Here is a 19,209-nt window from a genome sequence, read left to right as displayed (position 1 = left end):
GCTAGTAATCTTGTGTTTTTGAAAACAGGTACAACACAAGTAATTAACATGCCTAAACAGTTTTACAACATAAAATATCACTGTGGACAATTAAGAAAGAGTTGAAAAGAGGATCTGATGAAAAATATTTACTAACTAATGTAAGATTTCAACGTAAGGGCATTTTTATTTTTTGCTCGTTGAGCTGAACTTTGCAAACTAAAAACGAACGACATTGAAGACCTAGAAAATATCCTTGTAATGCATGTCGGCGACACCTAAAATAAAATTACAAGAAAATTCACAGTAAATAAAGACTTGGAATTCTATAGAAAATATGCTTCATTTGTCCTCAAAACCATTCGGAAATAATACGGACTATTCTTTTAAACGCTCGTCTGCTACTTTATTAGTAGAAGCAGGAGTAGGTTTACTTACCTTGAAAAATCACGGAGGCTGGAAATCTACCACTGCAAAAAACTACTTCGAAAATTCATTGAACAATAAAAATTGAAATTGCAAACCAAATACAGTCAATTCAAAATAAAATTGCTCATACCACTGTAACAAATAATAATAACGACAAAGAGAAATCATTAACAGATTCAGTAAGTGGAGTTTGGCAACTTAACAAATTGTACTATTAATGAATACATTAATGTATTCTACTTTTTTTTAATGTGCCCTAAGTAAGATCGTAGAAAAAGTATTGTGTGCAAAATATTCAGGCACTTGTTGCACAATATATTATTAAATAATCGAAAAAATGTGTTTCTGTTTTTTGTCTTGTTCATTTTTTCGACAACCGCTGTCAAGCTATAGAGCGCCCTACAGTTTGAGAACTACTGATTAGCTGCATATCGATATCATTATTATTCACGACTAATAGCCTAATATACGAAATATTGGCTCTTAAACAAAAACCCAGTACACCCTGCATCATTTAGTGGCCACATGAAAATGTTCCAGCTTGCGATATTAAATATGCATTGTCGTCCATTTTATGCACATATTGTGCTGCTTTTGATGACCCATTAATCATACAGGGAAGTTCCGAACAATTTTAGTTTGTAACATGAATCAAAATAATGCGTGCAGGAATTATTTATTTGAAGTTGTAAGTCTTGCGAGGAATCAGCAGGAAATGATTAATACCCTGAGAAAAATCCACGTAAATAATCATGTGGTTGATAATTGAAACAGGGCGGGGCTGCTTAAGCCGGGAATCCTAGCGTATGCGATAATTTAGATTGGATGTGTTTCAGCTTGTACCTACGTGCGCGATTCCCGGATTATAGTTTCTTGTTGCAAACAAGAACATAATTGAAACTTGCTTCATTAAGTCCCATATAAAACTTATTTATTTCTGTTAATATCCCCAGGAAATTTTCACTAACCCTCATCAAAGTAATTGACGTTTAATTAGGAATTAATATCGGGAGAGCAGCGAAAATATCGACCAAAATAAATCCAGCGGCAGACCATCTTCGCAACATACGCACAAGCGCTAACGCAAAAAAATTTATTAAATTTAATTATGCACAGCATGTCCGTTCATTAAAACTTTTCCGTTCAGTCTTTTCAGCGCGGTTTTTACGCGTTCAATCGCTTCAATTTTTTTCGATTTGATGGCTGCGTCCCCGTTGTCCGCCAGATCGTACGCTCTTCGCCAGTAATTGTGCAGGTCGTCTTTTAAAGTGGCGTAGTAGAGATCCATTTGGGAAGAAGTCATGACATCAATGGACTTTTCTATCAACTCCACGGAATCCATCACTTGCTTTAATGCAAGTGGATATACGATCTGTTCGGTTTGTCTAGGGTCGCTAACGATCTCGCTATCGTCATCTAGTTCGCTTTGATTATCATTCAGTTCTATAATTTCAGTCACTTCCGGCTGAGATGTTGGCTTCTTGGGACGTTTGGAGTGCTTTTGGCCCATATTGAATAGACCTGAAAGCATAAAACAGAATGATCATTGGGTTTATGCTCGCGTGTCTCTTGTATTACCATACCTACATAAAAATCGAATCGAACTGGCAAAACTATAAAAATTCCTTTTATGAAGACAAATGTTCGTGCATACAATCAGCATATACAATGACTACTGTATGAGTTTCTAGGCATGAAAGGGACACTCTATCACACCAAATGCATTCAAATATTCTTCGCTGAGATCGCGAACTCACCGCTATGAATGAACCGAACGAAACAAGTCAGATATGATGAGGGCCAGTGATATTCGATACACGTTGGCGTAGAATGTGATTGAAAACTACACATTGTTAAGAAACTAGGTCACACATATTTTATTAATTGTTTCTTAAATGATGTATGACCACACAACATTCTTTTAGCGGACCGTCAAATTATGTATGACAAGAAAACCGCAGTAATATTTTTTTCTGAACGGGGCTCTTGGACGAATTACAAGGGGGTGATTTAAGCAGTCAAGTAGATCGGTCTTTTGTAGACTTTCAGATCAAATTTGCTCCAATTTAGATCATCAATTAATATTTTCAAAACATTTATTTTGTGAAAATTGAACGAAACTTAACACGTGATAAAGTTTGATTGCTCTATATGGCCAAGATGCTCCAAGTTATTACAAAGTTAAATTCTGGTGTTAACACTTTCGTTAAGGCAGGGACTATACAAGATGATGCAAAACTTGAGCGTTCAGTTGAGGTGCGCACACCAGAAAATGTGCAAGAAATAAAGAAACTGTTAATGGTAGACTTACGAAAGAATAGTCTGAAAAATTCTACATGACTTACACCTGAACAGAAATTGTTTAGGAAAGAAATTCCGCAACAGCATTTGAGTTCTTGGGAAGCGACAGTGAAGGTTATCATCGTCCACCTACTAAACAAGAGTCCATGCTTGGGTACATCAAGGTTCACTACCATCGAAGAAAACTAAAACGTAGTCATTAGAGTAAAAGTAAGGGCTGCCATTTTCTGAGATAACGGGGGAATTTTGCTAGTTAAATATAATATGACCAAAGGATCTACAACTGATACAGAATAATACAACGACTCAAATTGGTTCTAATTGAAAACTGCCCTTATTTCTATACACAGTGATTTCGCCGAACTAGTCCTGATTTGGCATTCTGCGACCATTTTGTGCTCAAAAACATGAAAAAACATCTTAGAGGAAGAAAACTCGCTGCAGATGAAGAGTTCAAGTGTGCTTGTTCACTATTATTTTGCAAACTACCGGAAAAAAATATTTATTGATGGAAAGGTGCAATTGAAGGAAAGATGGGAGAAGTTTATCGAGATAGAAGAAAACTTTATACAGTGTTAGCATAAAGTCCCGGAACGATTGAATAACTTTGTTATTTAAAAAGCTTCTTTTTGGAAATTTGGGATGGATATATAGTTAAACATGGCGACTTGATTACCATGTTTTTCCCTTTTTTATCGATTTCTGTATGACACCCAAGGCCGCCTACTTTTTTTTTAATGGAACACCCAGATGTTTTTGATATCTTCTAATCCAGAATAAAAAACTAATTTCAAAAATTATCAACATGTTTATTTCTATTGATACAAGAAATAGAAAAAATTCACAGAAAACACCTAATATTTAAAATCACGTCATTTTTAAAAATACTACATATTATCCATTCACGATCTTTGTATAGTAAAGTAGGCTTTGATATTTTTTCTTTAAGTTGGATAAACTGATTTGAGGATTTAGTTTTTTGTCTGTCAGTAGTCTGATTGGCATTTGCTTTGAGCAGGATTGCCACTTTTCTACTTCATTTATTAGATCAAAATTATTAGACGCAATTTTTTAATCCAGCAAACAAATGTTTTAATTTTGTCAGCATAGATAAATAATTTGTCATTGTGACAGCTTCACAAATCATTGCGACATTATTTAAAAACGAAATGCCTAAAACAGTTTTACTGCAACAAAAAATTGCAATAAAAAGATGTTTTTTGCAGTTTCGAAAAGACAGGCCCGATCTTTCTTTCGGAGAAGTAACTATGAGGGTCTCGAACATATTTTCTGTAATGTAAAAATACGCCATAAAATATTTTTTAATTTTTTTTCTCATAGGTGGGAACATCAACTGTGGCGAAAATTTTATCAACAGGGACCAAAATTTAAAAACATCACTATCTAACAAGCGAAAACCAACGGATTTATTTACAAATTATATGTTTCGGAAAGACCTGGAACGACAAATTTGGCAACTTAATGAAACAAACCAATATTTCACTGTAGATACTCTTTTGGCATATTCTAGGGAACAGTTGGAATTTAAAGGGGGGGCGAACCACATTATACAAAATTCTTAAGTCAATGGGCTATAAACACAGGGAAGTAAATGGTCGCAAAATTCTATGTGAACAAAATCATGTCGTTGCAGCCAAAATTATTTTTTGAGAACGTATATTTACAGTTTCTAAATTCTTGTGAAAATTTGACTTTCGTGTATTTGGATGAAACATGGATCTATCAAAATGGTTCATCCATTCGTCGCTGGGTGCACGATACTGATCTAAAAAGCAATCCCACCAAAATTAAAAGTGAAGGATCAAGGTTTACTATTCTCCACGCGGGTTGTTCAACGGCGTTCCTAGATGCTTGTAACAATTTTTTAAATTAAAAAAATAACAATAGAGACTATCATAAAACGATGGACGGGACAATTTTTCAAAATTGAGTGGTTAATCAGCTCATTCCTGCTTTGGCAAAGTTGAACCAAAAATCTGTGGTGGTTTTACACAATGCACCCATTCGGTTCAGTTGGATAAACCACCCACTTTTTCTAGTGAAAAATGTGAAATGCAGGAATGGCTCAACTTTAAACATAGTGTTGAATTTGATAAAAAATTTTCGAAGAAACAGTTGTGTGATTTAATTAAACCCTTCAGAAACAATAGAAAAAAAAAGATGTTTGATAGACGAGACATTAAGAGAAAGTATCCATGAAGTTCTTAGATTACCTCCGTACCATTGTCAATATAATCCAATCGAAATGGCGTAGGGATTTTGTAAGAACTATTGCAACAACCATATAAATTCTCAACCTTCATTAAAAAATGGGGTGGAGAATTTATGGCTTGAGGCGCCTTCTAAATGTACTCCAAGCATGTGGCAAAATTTTTGTAAACATTGTGAAAAACTTATGGGCAGATTGGGAAAAAATATGGGAAATCTTTCGTACTAATGTATACTTCCTTTCATTATTTCGCTAGGTGAATCTGATTCAGAATCTGAATTTGAAAATGACGGTGATGATACAGATTTTCATAGCGAAATAATGGAAATGGAGTGAATTGTAGCTTGTCGGGGGATGATATTTTTACGCATCTTTCGTTCTAAATTTACCAATGTAGTATGTGAAAAACTACCTGACGTACAACAAAATAAGTATAATTTTAGTTAGATCATACACGTTGTTACTTTGTACCAAATTTTAAGCATTTTCTTTTTTTTGTGTAACTCTTGATGGACCTGGAGAAGGCGTATAGTAACGTTCTTATGAATAAGCGTTTGGAAGTACTTAGTAAAAGCAAATAAAGAGCACTTACGTAAGCATTAGTAATAGCTGTATAGATAAATCGGTCAATTTAAGGCCGGAAAAATGTTTCAGCTAAACCCATCAAAGTACTAGAGTAAGCTTGTTGTCTTTTATCAACCCATTTAGTAATCTTAGAAAAGTGAAAAAAGAAGTTGGAATATATGGAAATAGACTGTTCACAAAGGTCGAAATTTCCATTTCTAACAAGAGTGGGCGAGCAGAACGAACTGATGATTGAGAATTAAAGATGAGATGCTAAATGTGGCATGCGACAATAGTCGTATGTAGAACCCACATTCATATAAAAACAATGTTTAAGTGAAATTTTAGTGTTTGTTCCTTACATATGAAATAAACACTTACAAAAAGCCGAACAACTGTTTTAAATAGCGTAAAGTATTATGCTTTCTAAGAAATGGATACCCTTAACTTGGTCATTGCTACTGAAAACTGAAAGTATCGGCAACAATGTTATGTTTATATTACTGGCATATTTTTTAACCTTTCAATAAAACATAACCTAACGAAAAAAGTTCAGGGAATTTTTATTCTTCTGCCTCGAGTACCAACAAACTCACTAGATTTTCATGGCCAACCCTACTATATAAAGATCGTGAACGAATAATAATAAGTAATAAACTATGAGTGAGATTACAATAAATTTTCAAAATGTTTTCTGTTTACAATTTGGCAATGATATAGTCGATCAACAAAATGTCTCAATGAATAATGAATGATTTTACAATATTAGGTGTTTTTTGTGAATTTTTTTCAGTTTTTTTGTATCAGTAGAAATAAACATGTTGATAATTTTTTAAGTAGTTTTTTATTTAGTGTCATTAAAAAAAACAAGTTAACCTTGCATCTCGAAAAGAAATGAAGCAAAAAAATGTTTTTTGACGAATAATTGGAGCACGACTTCTTGTATCCCTATACATAATTTCACATGACTTATACAATTAGTTCTCAAGATATTTAACCGTTTCCATACATTCTAGCGACCCTGCATAATAGGAGATAAAATAACGTTTATCCAACATCAACTATTAATGGTCCCATTATTCAACCACCTTTGAATAAGTAAAATGGATTATAACTCACTAGTGATTTTTTATTCAGCAGAGGTAGAATACGTTGTCCACAGGAAGGAAGCTTTATAAATTATTGCAATTCGGTGCAAGTACGCCAATAACGTACTGTAGGTGCAGCTTTGAAATTTAATGATATGGTTGAGTAATCATTGTCAGCACAGTGACACACTCTGACCTTGAAATGTAAACACATATAGATTAAAATCTTAAATAGTATAATTAATTTAATTATAGGTCAACTGCTCCCGCTTTGAGAGCTTATTTTATTCTAAACAAAACACCAAAGTGTAACAGAAAATTCATCGATTCAAAACAAAATAACCAACATTTATTGAAAACTTACAAAATATATGTTTTATCTTAATAAATGTTCAAAATGACCCCTTGAAGTTTTTGACAGAAGTAAAATCTGTGAAGTGTCTGTTTTGTAACCTAGTTTACGTTTATGCATTAATACTAGCACATTTTGTTTTATTCTTTGACCCAATTCTTCCAACATGTGGGGTGTTGTATACACTTTGGATTTTATGTAACTTCCTAGAAAAAAATCCATTGTTGTTAAATCCGCCAAACGAACACACCATTCCGTAGGACCGTGACGGCCTATCCATCTACCGTTTTATATCGGTCATTTAGGAATTCTCGAACTGGTCTAGCATAATACAGGGAAGCTTCGTCTTGTTGAAAAACAATCTCAGTTGCTTTCGTTTTGTTTGTTAACGTTACCGTTACCATGTGGTGCAATAGGTTTGACATTTCAATGACATTCAGCATCATAGGAATACTCATCCGTAAGTTTTAAGTAGCGGTTCCAAGGGGAGGGAGCGTAGAATCATTTTCCAGTAGGAAATTTCACTGGAATCTTCTCAAGCGTAACCTAATCTTTTGAATGTATAGAGGCTGTCACAATAAAATATTACAAAACCAAATTTTATAATTTGCAAAAGAATCAAGATTTAAAAGATTCTAGAACATTTATCAAAATTTTATATGAAACTTAAGAGACGAAGAAATAATTAAAATAATAATCAAAATTAAACGACATTTTTTATTTATATTTTGAATTTCATTGTAAAAAAATATAAGTTTACCATACGTAAATACAGGGTTTCTATAAATAATCATAGAGTTCAAGTAGGTAATGAACACATGCCGCCTCTCAGTTTTAGACCTTACTAAATGCCCAAGGACGCACGACAAGTATCACAGCATCTGTATAACTGGTTGCCTCATATCTTTTCAAAAAATAAAACTTATTCATTACAATAAAAAGAAACAAATTTATTGCGATTAAACATCACAGTAAATATTGAAAATGTTCACCACTTTGTTCAAGGTACATGTTCACTCTCTTTTTAATTTCAAAAATGTTCTGCAATCCTTTCGTCAATGCCCACTGTTCAATTTCATGTTGTAACAGGAACTCCTGACTGCTGAGGAAATTGTGTCAAAGATGTTTGCAGATTCTGATTAAGTCGTCTCAAATCATCAACTTCCTCGTATACTGAAGATCTTCCACGAGATTTTTCTTTGTTGACACTGCCAGTTCGAACAAATCTGTTGATAACATCTCTAATGTGAGCCTCTAACGATGTTTCTTGAATTATTAAATCACGGTATTTGGCCCGATAGTCTTGCTTACAAGCGGTTACAGAATACACACCTCTTCGTTTACAAAGTCCCATTGCGATAGCGATACATAATCATGAAAATGTCTTGTTCAAGAGAATAAACCATTTTACAGTCTTCGCTTCCTAGTACAAAAACAAAATTTTCGTACGCAACCAACAGAAGTTTTTAAAAGGACTGTTTTGTTGTTTTCAGCTTGGATCAGCGAGAATTACTGTAATTCACACTTAAAAAACGTTAAAACAATAAAAACGACGACTTTAAATGACAGGTTACAAATGCACTAATGAAAAGTGAGAACTGTCAGAATGAGGCATAATTTCAGCAAAGCGGGATTTAGAAATCCATGGTCAACTACGCCCTTAGAATAATTTAAAAAACCCTGTATAATAATTACCCATATTAAAGAAATGATTTTGCCTTAATTCTGAGGTAAAATAAAATTTGACCTCAAAATTATTTTTAACATGGGTAACTATTACATTTACGTATGGTAAATTAAATGGCTTGACATGTTTTTGCAATGTTTTTTTTTTCAAAAACAAATTCTGAGCCTTTTATTTTTATCATAACCCTGTATAATTACGAGAAACTAAATAGCGCAGGAAGCAAATTTAGATATAGTAAGTAAAGACAATGGCGGAAGTTCGTATCGTAAAAAAAATTGTAGAGTATAATAAAAGCTGCATGTCTGGGTAATAAGACTTTGCAAAATTGGATTCAGGTAAATTTAATACAGTATAACAATATTATGCTTTATAATTTATACCAACTTGCTGCTGAAAAATTTTGTGACTATTTAAATTAATTCTAATGTTGTTTGAATTATTAAAATCATTTTTACTTCCTTTCCTAATTCAAAATGAGTTGAATGGGTTTCCGGACTAAGTAAGTAGATAATTAGAATCAAATATATATTTGCCGGACTGGAGTTAAAGTGCCGGATTAGTAAACGCCCGACTTGGCCGGAGTTGAGGTTCGCTGAAAAAAAAAAACAACCTTTACATTTTAGCTGTTCTAATTTCAAATATATGGAGGTACGGTCATAAATAATTTTTACACCTACTCCCTAATTTCACTGAAAACAACCAAACAAACCCTCTCAGCCCAGCTTATTTCGTCATTTTAAAATTAAATTAAATTTTAATGCAAACGTAATTTTTTTTAAAGAAGGATATCTTGCTTTAGTTTACGCTACCTCCGTTGTATTAAAATCTTTTAAGTATGTATTTAAAAAAAAAAGATATTTCTATGCATCTCTAAATAATACTTAGCTTAATCTTGGTGATTTGCTTTGTTTTAAAGAAAAATGGTAAAGCAATTGTTTTTCAAAAAGTCATTAACTTTAAAATGTACCACTTGCAAAAAATACGTAACCGTCGCCAATCTTCCCCAATAAAACAACCCCACAGTCCCAACCAATGTGATAGAGAAAAAACAAACAACTTCTTTAAAGTTGGCCCATATTTCGTATTCACCCCTTAATCGCTTAGAATGCACATCAGTTTTTCCACTCTACAATCACCACCTTTTCTATTACTGAAGACGCCCATAAATATTATTCAACCACATTGTTTACTCGTTTTACAGTTAACGCTGTTTTCAGTGCACTGAATTTATTTGACTCATATTTAATTGCTTTATTAAAGAAAGTATTGTAGGAGGAAAAAATAAACGTTGCAATGTCCTTATTTAAGGAGCCAGGAAATGGATGACATAATGTTGTGTATTTATTTTAGATATTGATTTGAAAAACATAAGTTAAGATTTGTGGTTTGCAAAACTTGCGTTAGTAGTGTGAGTGAAAATGAGAAATTTATTCAGACGGCGAAAGGTAGGGAATCGAACTTGAAATCTAAAAACAAAAGAGACAAAAGTTCTTTGCTCGCTAAGCAAACATTAATTTATATGGTAGCATTTATAAATCGACAGAGTTAATAACTAGTTTCAGATGATTGCCTTTCATGTAAATAGCTTCCATATTTTAAAATGACTTATGGTTGCACAACATAACGCAAAATGCGCTATTCTCTTGCAGCACATCAAGAATCTTAGATATTACATCATCAATTCTTATAGAAAAGGTAACGTGATCTGAAAAGCTCCTAAAACCAAAATTAAAAATAAAAAAGCTTAGCCGCTGCAGTAGCAAGTTTCCACAAAATATCGTACGTGCAGCGTTTAAGAAGTGTCTTTAAAAAGATTAAAGACACGTACGAAGTTCAACAATATTATTTGAAATAAAGTCGTTTCTTTATATTTTGCGAAATTTAGCTAGGTATTATACATGCAGCATTTTATTTGTTTACGACACTGTATTTGTAATAAGCTGTTTTCTTTTTTGCAAAACGTGAGTCGCATTCGTTTGAAATAGGACTACACGTAGTGTTTGATCAAGGGAAAAAATTATTTAAATTTATCGCTCTTAACTGCTAATATATTTCTGTCTGCCCTGAAAAATTCGTAAGTATGCTAGTGTTTTTCTTTCAGAGAAAAAAATGGATTCGGAAAAAGGCTGTGAAAAAAAATTCGCAGCGTTATGAGTAAAATATTTATTTATTTTTTTAGTGAAGTTTAAAGTTCAACCAAAACTGGGATTTGTTGTGCTTAAAACGGAAAAGTTTAACAGGCAATTAATTTTTAGTATTATTTTGTCACTTTTTACTCTTTTTTGAACCTCCCAAAGCAGTCCCTTACACACAACAAATTTATGACAAGGGAAAAAATGCAAAAATATAAATTTCAAATGACACACAAATCACCATCAGCTGATTAAGTTTTCTCTATGTAAATACACATCGATTCCTTTTGTTAAATTCACAATTCCAATTAGACAAACATTTGCAGTTTCAATAATCCAACGTCATCATCAACTTTCAGCCGCAGAATCTAATTATCATCGGCGTTTGGGGTTTGAGGCTTTACAAACCATAGATTCCACACTACAATACACGAAAAAGCCGCGGCTAGTTATATTATTTTAATGCGGTGATATATCCACGTGAATTTATTATTTGTTGAACAACATTAATCCAACACGATTATTTCCTCTTTATCGTTATTGTTGAATCAAAACACGGCCAATTTGGAATATAAATGGTATTTTATTTATCGCGTTTTGTCGCCCTCCCCTATTACACAAAAGCGAACAGTTAATAGAACAAGAACATAAAACATTCATGCCATTCAAATTCATTATTGACCAGAATAAAAAAGAATCTGAATCTATAATTAATTATTGTTGGCTCTTTTTCGTTCGGATCTTTCACTCTTCGAGTCCGTTTTTGTTCGCTAATTATACTAAAATATTGACTTACCTTTTAGTGTGTTGTGTCGCACTAATTGGGACGACTTTTTCCATCGTTCTTTTGACACTACATAGGATTTAGGCAATAAATTTAGATAACGATTTGCCCAACACGATGATGATAAATTACCGATAAAACAATTTTCTGGTCGCGTTCGTGTGATAATTTTTTTTCTGTTATTGAACAGCGTTGATAGGGAAATGATTAGTTTTTACAAAGCTGTTGAGGTTAATTGAGAATGACAAGCGTGGCACGCGATCGATTAAATTGCTAATCTAATCCATTACACTTTGTGTTGATTTTAATGGGGTAAACAAGATATTCCAGTGCCTAATTACCGCCTAATTCGACAGCAATAGCAAATTATTGCGTGGAGAAATGTCTCTTTTAAGCCACTTCAATTTTGGATTATAAAATGAATACCTGATTAACTATTGAACATACACATGAATCCAATTTCAGTCTATGAACTAAATGTTTTTTTCAAATGCTTTGCATTAACATTAATTACAGAACAGGCAAGCTTTTGGACTTTTATGCACGTATAGTTAATAACCATTTCGTACTATTTTAGAACGGCGAGATAATTCAAACTTAAAAAGAAAAATAGTATTGAAGAACAAGCGGATTAGATTGGTTTCGTAAGAATAGCAACAAACTACTTTTTCAGCTAAATTTGAGTTTAAAAAAAATGGTTTCATGTTATTCTCTGATGTATAATCAAAGAAATCCAGTTCTTTAGGAAAAAAAAGGTAATACCTGTAACACTGTAAGGAAAAAAGTGGAATAAGATCAAGGCCTTCTCGTTTTTAGCACGACACTTAAGATATTTAGAATGTTTTCTGATTTGCTTTATCAAAATTTTTAACCTTTGTTTAGACTCAACATGTTTTAGACTTTTTTTAAGATTTACATTTATCTAGTAGTAAATCCAGTTATTTTTCTTTTCAAAAATATTTTTTAATCCTGTATTTAGATCTACCATAATGCGTTCGAAATTTCGACACTACTCTACCTTCAACATTTTTTAGGGTTCAAAAATTTTAGAGGTTCCAAGATATTTAGAATATTCGACATTTTTCAAATTTCCAAAACTTCTCAAGACATTCTGCGTCACTTTTAGAAAATTTTTTATAACATCCGGTTAGAAACTATAGAAGTTTTGTTTAAAAATTTTACCTTTATATAATCTCACATGATAAAAATTTAAGGCTTGTAAAATTTTATTGTCTTTAACATTTATTTTCCAACAGTTTAAAATTTCTCTGTTTAAACTTATCTAAAGCATTAAAATCGTTTTTGATACTTATATTTTACTCTCAACTTTTCAAGATTTTAAAAATTTGCATATTTTTGAAAATGCTTAAATTTCCGCTATTCGTAAAAATCATAAATGTTCAAGATTATAAAGAATCCAAAATTTGTAGAGGTTTCAAGATATTTAGAATGTTCAGGTAAATATTTCCGATTTCTAAAGCTTTTCAGAATTTTCTATTTTGCTTTCTCAAAATTTGCAACCTCTGTTTAAACTTAACAAATTATAAATCTTTTTAAATATTATACATTTACCCAGTATTAAATGCTGATATTTTTCTTTTCAAAAACATTTTAAATCCTGTCTTCCGATCTACCATAATACGTTCAAATTATTTTCGGCACTTATATTTCATGTTCAACATTTTTATGAATATTCCAGATTTTTCGAATTTCCAAAGGTTTTCAAGATCTTCGGTGTTGTTCTAAGAAATTTTTCAGGTTAGGCTTACCAAACTATAATTTTTTTTTTTTTAAGAATTTAACATTTAAATAATATTACCTGCTAAAAATTTCAGCGTTTTAAAACCTTAGTCCCCTTGATTTTTGGTTTCTAACAGTTTTAAAAATTCTGTGGTTAAATTTACTCTAACGCTTTAAAATCATTTTTGATGTTTCTATTTTACCCTCAACTTTTCAAGATTTTCAGAATTTTCATAATTTAAAAATGTTTAAATTTTCACGATCCCTAAGTATCATAACATTTCCTAAATGTTCAAGATTATAAAGATTTCCAAAATTGTGGGGGTTTCAAGATATTTAGAATGTTGAGGTAAAGATTTTCGATTTTTAAAGCTTTTCACAATTTCCTATTTTGCTTTCTCAAAATTTTTAAGTTCTGTTTAGATTTAATAAATTTTAGTTTTTTTCAATATTATACATTTACCTAATATTAAATGCTGTTTTTTTTTTCTTTTCAAAATATTTTAAATTCTGTCTTCCGATCTTCAACATTTTTAAAAGTTTTCAAAAATTTTAGAGGCTCCAAGAGATTTAGAATATTCGACATTTTTCAGATTTCCAAAACTTTTCAAGATCTTCTGTGTTACTTTTAGAAAATTTTTAATAACATCCGGTTAGAAACTGTAGAAGTTTTATTTAAAAATGTTACCTTTAAATAAAAAATATCACGTGCTAAAAATTGCAGCCTTGTTAAACCTTGTGTGTCCTTGATATTTATTTTCCAGCAGTTGTAAAAGCTAATGAGCTAATGACTGATTGTTTAATGCTTCTCTTATATTATTATTAAATGTTGTTTTCTGGATGTCTAAGGTCAAAAAAATTAAGAAGGATTTATAAACTACAAGTATAGGAATGTTATTCTATAAACATCAGATAGTATTTACTACACAAAATTTTCAGGTAACATAATCAAATTATTGGTGCGAATGATTATACAAATTTTTGTTAGCGTTTTCCATCTATACGATATTTCCAAAATACCTATCCTATAAGATCTGACAACAATCAGTCGAGTAGTTTCGCAGATTATCTGTATAATATAGTGACAGGGACAATAAACGACAAAAACAAGAAAACATTTTTTTTTTCATTTTTTAGGGGTTACGAAATGTCGACAAGACAAAAAACTTGGAAAAAGAAAATATAAATTTCTGTTTTAAAGAAACAATAAGTTCAAACTTTCTATCTATGAACAAGATATAAGCATATAATTTAATTTGACGTTCTTAGCTATCAACGCTAAATGGATTGGCGAGGTGTAACTAACCTCTGAAAGTTTACTAACAGAAAATTAACTAACTTGGTTTCTTTCACTACACTTGAATATTTTAATTTAACTGTTACCGCTAAATTAACATATTCAAAGTTCAGTGTGAATGTTTAATTGGAAAATAAACCCACATTTGGTAATCGATTTCAAGATATCTAGGAGCTCACATATAAGGAGGTTTGTCGGGAAACAAGAGGCACTCGTTATCATCCCACTTATGGTTCTCATTTACCGCCTTAGTTGTTAATTATTACAAGAGAGTTTCTTGAAATAAGTCGTTATCTCAACTTTATTCCGGATGTTTTAGTTGAATAGTACATTTTATTATCATTATTATTATGACGAGACGAATTGAAAAGACAGTTTACCACATGCTAAAGAATAAACAGATTTAAGTAGTATCCCGTAATTTGGATATATCTTGCTTCACTTTAATTACACTACAAAGATAACACTTTATCTAATATAAGTAAGTATAACAAGAAGAAAATAACTACGAATTAAATTTTCTACGATCACGAGTAAACTGGTGGCTTAATCCAAGTAGATGGCAGCGTAGCTGTTGAAATTCGTCCATAGTTTGTTGAAATTTTCAATGCCGTGCGGATAATACTGTGTTAGTTTCAGTATCATCCTAATCATTTAATTTTGTGTAATCCCGGATTTTTTGTTATTAATTTCCCCTATTTAATGGTTAGTTTCCAAACCACAACATGTAGCATATTCCTTGTTCAAAATATCTAATATTAAGCTGAAGAGCATGCGACAACGCTGACATCCTGCTACCACATGTTCTACCCTTGATTTCATGCTATTCTTTTATAACTGGCAAAGCTGTGTCTATTGTGCCGTTCACGTTTAACTGACAGCATATAAAACCCATAAAGAATGCATTTTACATGAGAGATTTCGCGGCATTATTGCTAATTCAAAAAACATTTCCCATTTCCCGAGGCTGTCAATACAGGAGTCCTACACATGTTATGGCAGAATCTTTAACCTCCCACGTTTGATACATATTTACTAAAATTCGCTTAGAGTTGACTTTATTGATGATGAAATAAGCCTATTTAAAATGTCCCCGCAGTCAATGAAAAAAACTCATTTATAATTTTTTCTTCATATTTTATAGTAAATGTCACTGCTGATGTTATCAATCCGATTTCGACTGCCGTATTGCCTTTGAAAAAAAAAAAGCAAAATCGAGTGATTTATTGCAGTTCATGTTAATTCAAACGATGCAATGAATTTCTCCAAGGCTCGACAGATTTTTTTCGAATAAGTCGTATTTACAACAACCTGGAATAATTTCGAAGGGGAGATCTACTAAACATTAAAATTACTCTCTTGTGGAGTAACTGTAGCAAAACAAAAGACGAAATTTAGATTTTTATAATACGTGCTTGATCAATCCATTTCGGAATAATTTATTTAGAAAAAAGTGTTCAACATCTCACGTCTAATCTGTTGGTTAATACAGGTTACAAAAAACAAATAGAACCAATATTCTAAACTAGTAAATTAAAGGCAAAAACTGTCTAATTAATTTAAATCTAGTTATGTACTTTAAAAATAAATTTTTGATCTTTCAATACGACGTTTGTAACAAAACGATTGTTACTATTTTTGGAGCTTTATCGCTGTTGTAAAAATTCTGAAAAATTTCAACAACTAAGACTATTTTCGTGTGATGGGAAATACAACGAAAACTTGAACCACGCTTGCCAAAAATTCAGCGAACTATACCCAAACAAGAAAAAATTGTATCTGAAATTGTTGAAACAAATTGTGCAAATGTCTTCTCATCTGAACATTTCTTTATCTAACTAGGTAGTACTGCACCGGTACTACTTCCATGCACAAATTTTTAAACTGATCACGTCCTCTGAATAATAATTAGGGAGACTTTACAATGGTGTGAGACTCGTGAGCTCTGGATTTACGATGCATAGGTAAATTCCAAAGATAACTACTTAGCAGATCATGCATCTCCATCTCTGTCAAAAGAAACCGAATGGAAACTATCAATTGGCGAAGAATATTTTCGAAATATTTCAAAAGATGTTCGATGTTTCCATTAGAAAATGTAAAGGCACATTTTGTATTTCGAATTTCAATCAAGGTAACCGACCTCATGTCAAGCGTTCTCATCCTTTTCTTTTGGTTTATTTGACAGCCAACATCGAACAGCAGAATTAGACATTTTTACTTGATTCGTCTTGAAAAAGAATATGAAATGAACTACTTTTATCATTTATCAGTACAAGCAGGACGAAAATTTACCTTTATGAAGGACGTAACCTACTTAAGTTCTTCATAAAAGTTGATCATCAAAAATAATTTAAAATTATCAGTAGTTATTTCTCCAAATACTCGCACTAACAAAATAAGTTGCAACAACGAGCTTTTTATAAAAAGTATTTTCGCATGTAACTCATTGTTCATCTCTGCTTTGTCTTCAGGGCTTAAAATAATGACCTCAGTTTACCCTGCTGTAAAAATATTAAATTATTTTTAAAATGTAGAAACCAGGGCAGAGTAGGTCAATAAACTTGTATTTCGATCGATGGTTGTTGTTTAGAAAATAGCTTGGTTGCTTTAGATTTAATAAACTGCAACGTTAAGGTATACTTTTAATATGGTTATATGTTTACCACTCAATATGATGTGTAGTAGATGATACAGTTATTAAAAAATTCAGAAAAAAATATAACTATTGTAAAATGTAAACCATTATAGTTATATGCAGAATCAAAACGTTTGAATTAAATTAGAAGCATTCATATTCTATTTATTGGTGTCACATGCTTGTCATATGAGTACAGCATGGTGGAATTATACTTGGAAAATTAATAGACTAAATGCGAATTTATTATACTTAAAAATAAATAAATAATCATAATTAAACACAAACATGTTAACATTTAGTAACAACTTAAATTTATTAATTAGCACAATTATAATTAAATTATACCATGATGTTTACCCGCCTCTTCCCCGTTAATTATGTCTGTTCTCGAGCTGTTATGTAATTAACGCAATATTTTTCATTTTTGTACGAATACGTTTTATGTATGACATTTGAGTGTCACATCAAAAAACAGCATGAACAAATTAACCGTACTCTGTTAACACATTTAGTTGATTTAAACATTTTTTTGTTATGTTAGGTCCTCGGTATTCAATATTCGCTAAATAAACAATTCATCTCATGTTTGTGAAATTAGGACTTCCTATAAAATACAAATCTTTTATAAGAAGATGTAAAAAACAGTGTAATATAGCCGAGTTGAAGCTTAAAATAACAAAACAAGAATTAAACAAATACAGTACAACAAGGTCTCCATAGCGCAAAAACAACGTGAATAACAGTCTTGAATTAAATTTATCTTGTCTATAAAACTTAAATTATAAACACATATATGAAAGTGTGATAATGAATTCACTAAGCTAACAAGAGAGCTTATTAGGAGTTTATTCTGAACAAATGAAACCACACCTGTTAATTACTACCTTACAATATGACACCTAAAATTTGTACAAAGGACGTTTGTTGACGCTTTGAACAGTCTAGTTTTAGTTAATTCTAATTTTTAGATTAATAATAATAATAACAATATGTTTAAATCGACTAATCAAAGTGGATTGAAATTATATATTTTAATACTTTAGACAGGTCAACTATGTTTTTATTATGATAATTATTTTTAATATTTCTGGATCAGTATATTTTAAAACTATAAGCAGAATTCTAAAACCACAGAATACACAAGTATGAGGTCGGCAACTTTAGCCGTCGCTTATAAAAGGTTGTTATACAGCTTCAGATTTTTTGTGAACATTTTGATACCTGGGGAAAAAACTCAAGGCGAATTCATAAACCATAAGTGTAGGAGTATATTATTTTATGAAATTTAAATCATGTTTAATGTCGAAAATTTTGAGGAGACGTCATTACATTGCTGATGGGAAAGATTAGAAAAAATTTTGTTAGCATTTTACCACCTACTCAATATCCCTAACGTATGTATTAAATTTGACAACAATCGGTTTAATAGTGTTGGATATTATCTGTTTAATTGAAACAGAAAAACAGACAGACGACAGGAGAAAGACAGACAACCGACAGACAAACAGACGGAAACGGAAGACCTATTTTTTCGTACTCTAGGGGTCATAAAACGTCGAGTATTTGCTTGCACCCGGGAAGTAACAAAAGCAAAAACAAATCAAATTTTGCGTGAAATTTATATTGTAAAGCGTTCCTTTAAAAAAGGGAAATAACATCTTTGAAAAAAACTTATTATCAAAAAGTTAAAATATCGGGTGATTTGTTAAATTCCTGCTCTAGTTGGTCATGACACTTGCGTCAACCGTTTCAATTGCACTGGTGACGTAGACGTCATGGCCAACTAAAGCAAAATTTTAAACGATCTCACGGTAGTTACGATGTACAGAATACCTATATACTCCCCACAAAAATTATTGCACCACTCTCAAAATTTTGTATTCTCCCAATTTGTATATATGTAGATATGTTGCACACATTTATCCCTAATGTGTATATGGTAGCTACATGTAGTCCGGTTTACTAGAACTGGAGGTGTTACGATA

At 31.6% G+C, this 19,209-nt stretch overlaps 2 protein-coding genes across 3 annotated transcripts in view; one reads left to right on the top strand and one right to left on the bottom strand.

Moving 5' to 3' along the window:
- The window catches only part of LOC135132935 (uncharacterized), a 199,460-nt gene that overhangs the window by 174,623 nt on the left and 5,628 nt on the right, over positions 1-19,209 (top strand). The gene's annotated exons all lie outside the window — the stretch shown is intronic.
- Positions 1,488-11,660, bottom strand: LOC135132936 (uncharacterized). Its single transcript, XM_064061157.1, has 2 exons — positions 11,559-11,660; positions 1,488-1,929 (listed from the first exon to the last, which is right to left on the bottom strand). Exon 2 carries the CDS (start codon positions 1,916-1,918, stop codon positions 1,511-1,513), a length of 408 nt encoding a protein of 135 aa, XP_063917227.1. The 5' UTR covers positions 1,919-1,929; positions 11,559-11,660; the 3' UTR covers positions 1,488-1,510.

This window comes from Zophobas morio, unplaced genomic scaffold (assembly GCF_036711695.1).
Source record: "Zophobas morio isolate AGI-343-1 ecotype UQ-CSIRO unplaced genomic scaffold, CSIRO_AGI_Zmor_V1 ptg000021l, whole genome shotgun sequence".
Lineage (NCBI taxonomy): Eukaryota > Metazoa > Arthropoda > Insecta > Coleoptera > Tenebrionidae > Zophobas > Zophobas morio.
Note: the sequence above shows the minus strand (reverse complement) of the source record. Positions and strands in the feature narration are given on the sequence as shown.

What these genes read in the sequence shown, in the direction of transcription:
- LOC135132936 (XM_064061157.1), bottom strand. Translation starts at nt 1,918, where the DNA reads ATGGGCCAAAAGCACTCCAAACGTCCCAAGAAGCCAACATCTCAGCCG.